Source organism: Rhinichthys klamathensis, unplaced genomic scaffold (assembly GCF_029890125.1).
Source record: "Rhinichthys klamathensis goyatoka isolate OS25496 unplaced genomic scaffold, OSU_Roscu_1.1 h1tg000246l_1, whole genome shotgun sequence".
NCBI lineage: Eukaryota > Metazoa > Chordata > Actinopteri > Cypriniformes > Leuciscidae > Rhinichthys > Rhinichthys klamathensis.
Window position 1 is genome coordinate 136,164 of NW_026606768.1, and position 9,007 is coordinate 145,170.

Sequence of the window (9,007 nt, forward strand, 5' to 3'; positions counted from 1 at the left end):
ATCAAGCAACAGCTTTTTACAAAGTTGTTTCCCCACTGCATTGGTGCTGTATACTATATTAATTTGTATTTATTATACTATGAATACGATTTTATTTTAATTTAGTTTGAGTGATTTTATATTTTGTCAATTTTATGAGGATTTTTTACATTTCTATTTTGTTTTATTTTTTTCAGTTTTAGTAATTTTAGTACTTAACTTATATATTATTATTTCAGTTAGTTGTCAAATCAACTACCAATTTTCTAATTTTCGTTTTTCTTCTAATATTAGGCTATTTTAATTACCTTATTTCAGCTTTATTTCAGTAAACGAAAACAAGTTTTAATAGTAACAGTAACAGCAATGCACGTTTTTGTTTATTAAATTTGTGTTTGTTTTGTTTCAAACTTTTAAATATATGGAATTCATTGATCCCATATCTATTTTCTTCAAACTAAAGTAACGGGTTAAACTGACGGTGATCTCGGCTTCATCCTACCCAGATCTGCAGCGCCGCACAGTGGAGATTTGAATAAGTGAGTATTTCTAGTTACCAATGACAACTGTTCAAACAAACTTCCCTGTACTGAAAACAAACTTAGTTTCAAACAGAAATCCGCTTCTAGCTTAAAAAACAAACCCAAATAGGTCAGCAAATAGGTTAAATGTGTTGCTTTTCTAAATATGGTGTTCTTGGGAATTAGGAGAGGTTGAGTTTTACATTGTTTGTTGCTAATTTTCTGTATTCTAGACATGATCATCTTCAGAACCGAATAAACTCGTGTTTTTGGAAACATGAGCTCACCGCTGTCCACCCTGAGGAAGAACAAACGAGCTCCTCTACCAGAGATACAGAGTGATGATGATGATGGGTAAGTGATGACAAAATGCACTTGGCCTATAGTGAATGTTAAATACTGACAAATACTAAATCATAAGCACGTGTATATTTTATGAAAAGCTGTTAAACACTGACACTAGAAAACATGAAAATATTTTTTAGGAAATCCAACTAATTTAAACTAGACATTTTTATCTGAATATCACACATTTTTGTCTGTTTATGTTTGGAGCGATTCCAAATAATGTATTGTATTGTCATATGCAAATTATTTGTTATAATCTACATTTGTTGTAGTGCACCCTGCTTTTCTCTGTAATAACCCAAAAATTATTCATAACTTACATTATTTGCTAGTTTTCACGTGAAAATTAAGATTTATATAATATAATATAAGTTTTAGTGCACCTGGCTTCTTTTCTCTGTAATAACCCAAAAAAATATTTATAACTAACATTATCTTCTAGTTTTCAAGTATATTGTGGTCCAGACTAATATAATAACATATTATCTCACATATTATCTTATATCTTTAAAAAGAAATATATATATATATATATATATATATATATATATATATATATATATGATTGTGTTGACATTTAAGGAAGTATTTCGATAAAAGGCTACTGTAGACTTTTAAAGAATAGGAACCTAACATAAGCGAAGTTATTTTAAAATGGTCTTTTGATAAAAAATTATTCTGTAATTTTATGAGGAGGATGGGATGTTTTAAATTCGTTGCGAATACATTTTCCACAAAAAAAACAACAACACATTGCTACCTGTACAGTATATCCAATACATGATGTATTTGTATTATAATCTTTATATATTTCCCTCTCTCTCACACACACACACACACATATATATATATATATATATATATATATATGACCATTTTAAATGAACTTCGATTGGACAGTTATGTTAGGTTCCTGTTCTTTGAAAGTCTGCTGTAGCCTTTTATTGAAAGACGTTATTAAATGTCAACACAATCATATTGCTTTTTTAAAGTTATTATGCTCAAAGCTACTGCATTACAAGAATGACCCAGACAATCTTTGAAATAATCAGATGTCGTATCTGTTTTTGTGATCTAGGGAAAGAAAGCCTTACAAAGAAAGGTCAGACACTGGTAAGACTTATAGACATTTAACAGTTTCCCCATCTCTCCTAACAAGCAAATGAAATGCCAAGAGTCAAGAGTTTGAACTGCTTTTCTAATGCCATGCTTTACAGATTATATAAATGGCAGGTTTCAGTCTATGCCAGTTTCTGAATATAAAAACATATGGGAAATAAAATAAGAATATACAATATACAAAATGCAAAGAACACAATACATCAATACAAGAAATGAACCATCTGATCATCTAAAATCACTTACATGTATCAATTTTTATGTTTCAGACTACAAAGCTAAATTATTCCGAAACATTTTCCCACAAAACCAGCCAGTGCCTCACATCATGAACAATCGTTCCACTGTAAGATCAAAGGTCATGCAAAAGAAGGCGGCAAAAGAAGGTACCACTGAATCGACCAAATAAAGTAGATGCGTCTTCATCACAACTTTAAATATGGTGTCTTTTAAATGTTCTCTAAATGTCACAGCTCCGCCGAGTGATTTTGAACTGATGTCAAGTATGATGCAGAAGATCAGTCAGCTTGAGAGAAAGGTGAAAACTCAAACTGTGGATGTAGAGCATAAGGTAAGACACTTGCTTTATTGTTACGGTCTCACTGTCCTACAAACTCAACACCTAAATCTGCTTTGCTGTACATTTTAAGTGTCCAAGTTTGTGTTTGTAATCATCAGTGTTATGTCAGATGTCTCTGTTAGCACAAGTGATATAATTTTTCATGTTGTATCAGCACTTCTTTTCCTTACACTTCCTGCTCAAGGCAAGACGAATAGCAGTTCTGGAAGAGAAACTGGATCTTTTGCAAAAGGCAAAAGGTAATCATTATGTGTTAAACAAACTTGCAGCAAGCTCAAGTTAGCAAGATAGAAATAAAATCAATAATATCAAATTACAATAAGAACCCATAAAGAAAACACATTATTACTAGATTTAAATACCTTTTAAATCCCCCAACTCACCTTACAGTAATGAGAAAAATATAATCATATATTTAAAATTACGATTTATATAATATAATATAAATTTCAAGCATTTATTACTGTAATCTATGATGTTTTTAATAATATAAAATAAATGTAAGTATTTATTGTAATGTTTTATTGTAATTTATTGTAATGTTTAATTTTAAAAATATATATATATGTGTATCCATCCATGTATGATTCTCATCATTGTTTTACTATTTTTGTTATAAGAATCAAATAAGATGTCAAACATCTGGACATATTACAGCTGAATAGATGATCTGGGGTTAACATTAAAGTACTAGTTTTTGCTATTACTTTTAACCAGTTTACCAGTCATATAAAAGCTTGTCTAAACAAACGTGTTTGTCTTTGGCTTTAGAGAAATCTGCAAGTAATGAGAACCAAGATGAAGAATTGGTTCAACTGTGCCTCAAGCTTCAAAACCAAGTGTTGGAAATGGAGGTGAGGAGCTTTGTGTGATTGTTGTGAGGTTTATAATGACGTTTCCTTCAACCTGTTACTAATGTATGTTATGCTAGGCAGAAAACAATACACAGGTTATTCCTGTATAATAGCAACAAAATAGTTTTTAGCAACTCAACACAATGCCATTTTTCCGCCCACACAGAAGTTTCTGAATGATTATGGAATGATCTGGATCGGAGGTTATGACGAGCAAGCTAACAGCCAACTTCCAGCAGTAACTTGCATACGCAAGAGTTTTAAAATGAACTATGACCTGGTCATGCAGAACATCCAAGAACTGAACATTGTAGCTGGGGAAGGGGAGTCCCATGTGACCGCCATTCCTGGTGGGGCCAAACTTACCCAGAAGTCTTCAATACCTCTTTGGCTCTACAAAAACGGCATTGTCATGTTCAATGGTCCATTACGCTGCTATCAAGAGCCAACCGCACAGGTTCAGTAGTTTTCCACTTACAGTACATCACTAAATTTGACTAAAGAAATACTGTACGTTTCCTACAGCCAGCTTCGGATTACTTTAGATGAATAATCAAATTGAGTGTTCCTTGTAAGATTTACCTTCTTGTTGCAGGAATGCATGCAGGACTTGATGGATGGGTTTTTTCCTTCTGAGCTTCAGGAAAGGTTTCCTAATGGTGTGCCCTTAGAGGTGTGTACTGGGAATTTATGCAGTTATCAACATTAGTATCAGTATTTTGGGTCTGTAAGATTGTTTTTGAAAGTCTATTATGCTCACCAAGGCTGCATTTATTTTATTAACTCAAAAAATACAGTAAAATGTAATTTAAAAGAACGTTTTTTGTTATTTTGATATCATTTTGAAATGTTATTTATTCTTGTGATGACAAAGCTGAATTTTCAGCATCATTACTCCAGTCTAAAAGGGATATTTCACCATAGGCATCATTTACGGGTGGGACATGTCCCCACCACTTTTTGCCAGGGTCGATATTGTCCCCACCACTTTTGAAACATCTCGCGGCACGGATGTACCAATACAAATAAAACATCTCCAGTTAACTAGCAGCATTCGTTTCATTAATTTGTATTAATGTATTTATTCACGTAAAAATTCACGATACTAACAACATATATTAGATCTCATTGTACGACCAATTAAACCCAAAGTACCATCACATTTTTGGTCGGACATCATCACATCTTTGTATACATTTTTATTTATTTACATCAGTAAGCTGGACATCGTCTTTCAAAACATGACCTGCGCGAAAGAGAAAAAAGAATGAATGCGTCATTGTACCCAGCACTTTTGAAAATGCCCTTCCGAATGCGTCTCTGTCCCCAGCACATTTCAAACCAAACTGACATCCATGTATTTCACTTCATCACTTACTCACCCTCATGTTGTTCCAAACCTGTATGAGTTCCTTTCTTCTGTTGAACACAAAAGAAGATATTTTTAAAGAATGCTGATAATCAGGACATAATACTATGGAGGTCAATGGCTACCGTCAATTGTTTACCAACATTCTTCAAAATATCTTCAAAAAGTCGTTTGGAACAACTTGGGTGAGTAGATGACAAAATATTCATTTTTGGGTGAACTATCCCTTTAAGTGTTACATGATCCAAGTGTACAGTAGACATTCATTTTACCTTTTACCAAATCTTGTGACCTGTTGAGAAGTATGTGTAAAATCCCATAGACTTGAATTAATGGAAGGACCCTATATTTATTAGCTATAATGTTCTTGAACCACACAAACAGGTCCATGACAAACGGGACGAGGAGTTCGTAGTTAGGCGACCATGGACTGAGTTTCCTGGAAGAGGACAAACTATAGATGGAGCAAGAGGGCAGTCGGTGGACAGATCTGAGCAGACCATCTCCACAGCGCCAAAACAGAGTCAGATACCAGGTTTGAACCTGTTATTGGTATGACTTGCAATGTACCGCTACTGTTCTTTACATCTTGGATTTGAATCCATCTTCTGTGGCATTCAGGCAAAAAACTGTCTATGGAGCAGTTTCTGCAAAAGCTCCCAGAGACTGTAGTGAAGGCAGGCAAAGTGATTAGTATACGGGACTCAGTGAAGGCTCATCTACAGGTCAGTATAGTCATGTTTCAGTCTGTTCTGTTTAGGGTCGTTCAATTACATTTCCCATTGAACTGACTTTTTGTTTTGTTAAGGGCTTCCCTGATGGTGCCAAGAGTTATTCAACAACCACTGTGGAAACATCCGCCCTGCGGGCTTTGAGAGAACGGTATCAAAAACCTTATCTTTAAGTCATGACCAAACTGAAGAGCTTTGATAGATAGCATAAAAGTTGATTAGAGTTGCTGACTTGAATAATTCACTTTTCCAATCCATGTGGTGTGATTCAGTGAGATAGATTTAACACCATCTTCAAAAGACGTCACCACACTGCGAGTGAAGTCTGAGGATGGTATGGAGACATTTATCATGAAAATGTACTTCACTGAGACTTTTGGAGATCTCCGTCATTACCTGGACAGGAAAAGGTTTGAGATACTATTAGCATTTTCAATGGTCATAAATATGCTTGAGATGTACGCAACTTGATTATATTGATTTTAATTAACGTTAATTAACATTTAAGTCACAATGAAATTAAACTTGACAATTCTTATTTTCTTAAATTAATATTGCTGTTTATTATAAATGATTTATCCGTGCATTTCATTTTTTTTTATTTTTTATTCAAGTGTCCTCAATCTTTTCTGATGGCTTGTTTACTGACACGAGGACGGGACAACCTGTCATTTTGAGATCACAACAATAACAAACCACAATTATCTAACGATCCAATCAATTCCTGAAGGACAAAGTCTTATCTTGCCCTAAATTTTTTCTTGTTCGAGAAGCCATTTCACTTGAATATGCGGCATAATATGAAAGACCATCACGACTTCCGTTTATTGCTGACTTTAAGGCCAAATTTTGGGATAGTTCACCCAAAGATGAAAAATCTGTCATCATTTACTCACCCTCAAGTTGTTGCAAACCTGTATGAATTAATTTTTTCTCCTGAACACAAAAGATGATATTTTGAATCAAACATAATCAAACAGTTGACGGGACCTCATTTACTTCCATAGTATTTTTTTTTTCTCCATACTATGGAAGTCAAAAAGGCCCATTAACTGTTTGGTTAGCCATATTGTTTAAAATATATTTTATGTTCAGCAGAAGAAAGAAATTGAAATTTTTGGGTGAACTATCCCTTTAAGGCAGCATTCTGTATATTCTTTCCAAAATGCACTGTATCTTGTAGATCAGGAGAAATACAGCAAGAAATACTTGTAATCCGTTCAATACTGAAACGTAACAACAAAAAATGCATACAATAATTAAAAACCCACAATGCATGTATGCTTGCAGTCTATAATTATAAGCAGAATTACTGCAGAAGTTTTCATACTTTTTTAGACAATAATTTGAGCCAATCTATTTTGACAGAGGACCGGGTGCTGCGGCCTATGACATCATTAGCGCATTTCCACAGCGGTGCTACAGTGATGACACCCAGACGCTTCTGTCCTGTGGTCTGACTCCAAATGCAGCGCTGCTCCTGCGTCCACAAGCTGCATCTCACAGACAGAACAACGCTTAACTAAAACTGAACAACCATTCTCACGTGATGTTAAATAACGAGCAAGCATCATCATTAACACACTTTCACAGCATTGCTGACATGACTCACTGATCATGCATCAACAAGAATGTTTTAGAAATTGATAAATCAATAATGAAATGTCCAAACACATCAAAAAATAGAACAATCAATTTGATTAAATTATAAATAAAAAACAACTCAAATTACAATATTTAAAGGGATAGTTCACCAAAAAAATTTAATTAGCCCATGATTTACTCACCCTCAAGTCATCCTAGGTGTATATGACATTATTCTTTCAGACGAATACATTCGGAGTTGTATATATATATAAACAAAACAAAAAAAGGTCATTATAAAGCTTGGAAGAGCCAGGACATTTTTTAATATAACTCCGATTATATTCGTCTGAAAGAAAAATGTCATATACACCTAGGATGACTTAAGGGTGAGTAAATCATGGGCTAATTAAAAATTTTGGGTAAACTATCCCTTTAAGTTATGATAAAATGGAAAACTTTATTTTTCTGTTATCTGTAAATGAACCAGGATGTGACAATATGCTGTCGAAGTGGTTTACGATTTGTTAAACTTTAAAATTGTAAATCTTTCAACTGTTGAACATATGGCACTATTTGTATAAATTTCCAGGCAAATATTTTAACTTATAAATTGTCTTTGTGAGGTCAGTTACACTGAAACATCCGGCTAATTAACGGGTTTGGCTGTTTGAGCTACTCCCGGGGTTTTTTTTGTAGAATGCTACTACTTTTCTGTTTTAATGAAAATGGAAATTTTATCATTCCTATATTACCAAATTATAATTAACTATTAGAAGTTCTAATAATTTCTATATTAGCAAAAGAGAACATGGGCAAGCAAGACGAGAGTGGACCAGGCCTGGACCATTTATGTTCTGTTTTATTATGTTTATATGCGGCAGCCGTCCATGAGGGGCTGCCGTTTTACTTTCATTTTGTAGTGTCGATCTTTTTTGATATTAAGTTTATGTTGAACGTTCGCCGGTTCCCGCCTCCTCCTTTCCTGAGCCTTTAAACCTCGCTGCCTACAATAATATTATATGATAGATGACACTGCTCAGATACTCAAGATTAGGACACATACACAGAATATCATTATACATACTGGAAACAAACATTTCAACAATGTTACATATGAAATACAAATCTTTATTTCTAAAAACGGAAACAATTCAGATTTATATATATATATATATATATATATATATATATATATATATATATATATATATATTATAAACAGAGACATTTAGTGTGTTGTTATAAAGTTTTTGGCATATAAAGCTTGCCTGGCTGGTTTTGTATTAAGATCTTACAACAGAAAACACATCTGCTGCATCATCTAATTACATTCACACTTGTTAATGATGTTTCTGGACCAAAGACAACTATTTACCATGCAATACTTCCCACAATTTATGGTCCCTTTTTGTAAAAGAATCCTAATACCTTGGCAGTCGCACATTACAGTAGAGAAATACGGTTAGTGTCTACATTGATATATTGTGCTGTAAAACCTCAGTAAATACAGATTACGACACTGAACGCAAGGCACCTGTTACCATGTTTGACATTCATTAATACAATATTTGCTTCACCAGTTCATTTTCTCTGATGTATTGATTCAATGGCGTGGCTATTATTATAGCTGACTAAACAAATTATAAACCAGACAGTAAATATGGATTAAAGTTTAGTAGATCATATATCCTTTTATTTTACTGGCAAGATGGTCCTGCCCCTCAACACACATACATAAGCAAATGTTACCCGTTTAAATTATATGACCAAGAAAATATATATTCTAAAATGTTTTTTGTCTGTGTTAATTTTGCAGCTGTAAAGAACCTAATAATGCATTGAGGTTTTCAGGACAACTTTGAAAATAATGATTATTTAAGAGATCAACTTAACATAAAAATTTTGCAAACAATGTTCAT

The 9,007-nt window shown here is 33.4% G+C and overlaps 1 protein-coding gene across 2 annotated transcripts; it reads left to right on the forward strand.

The window, feature by feature from the left end:
- Positions 1 to 436: 436 nt before the first annotated feature.
- On the forward strand, positions 437 to 7,024 carry ubxn11 (UBX domain protein 11). 2 transcript variants are annotated; one of them, XM_056266265.1, is made up of 14 exons: positions 437 to 518; positions 734 to 854; positions 1,927 to 1,961; positions 2,237 to 2,353; positions 2,441 to 2,538; positions 2,732 to 2,786; positions 3,319 to 3,401; positions 3,568 to 3,858; positions 3,997 to 4,074; positions 5,155 to 5,305; positions 5,392 to 5,495; positions 5,579 to 5,652; positions 5,774 to 5,911; positions 6,870 to 7,024. In XM_056266265.1, exons 2-14 carry the CDS (start codon positions 778 to 780, stop codon positions 7,021 to 7,023), a joined length of 1,455 nt encoding a protein of 484 aa, XP_056122240.1. In that variant the 5' UTR covers positions 437 to 518; positions 734 to 777; the 3' UTR covers position 7,024. The 2 variants fall into 2 exon arrangements, with proteins under 2 accessions (XP_056122240.1, XP_056122241.1); XM_056266266.1 differs by lacking the exon at positions 437 to 518 and adding an exon at positions 556 to 630.
- The last annotated feature ends 1,983 nt before the right edge of the window (positions 7,025 to 9,007 follow it).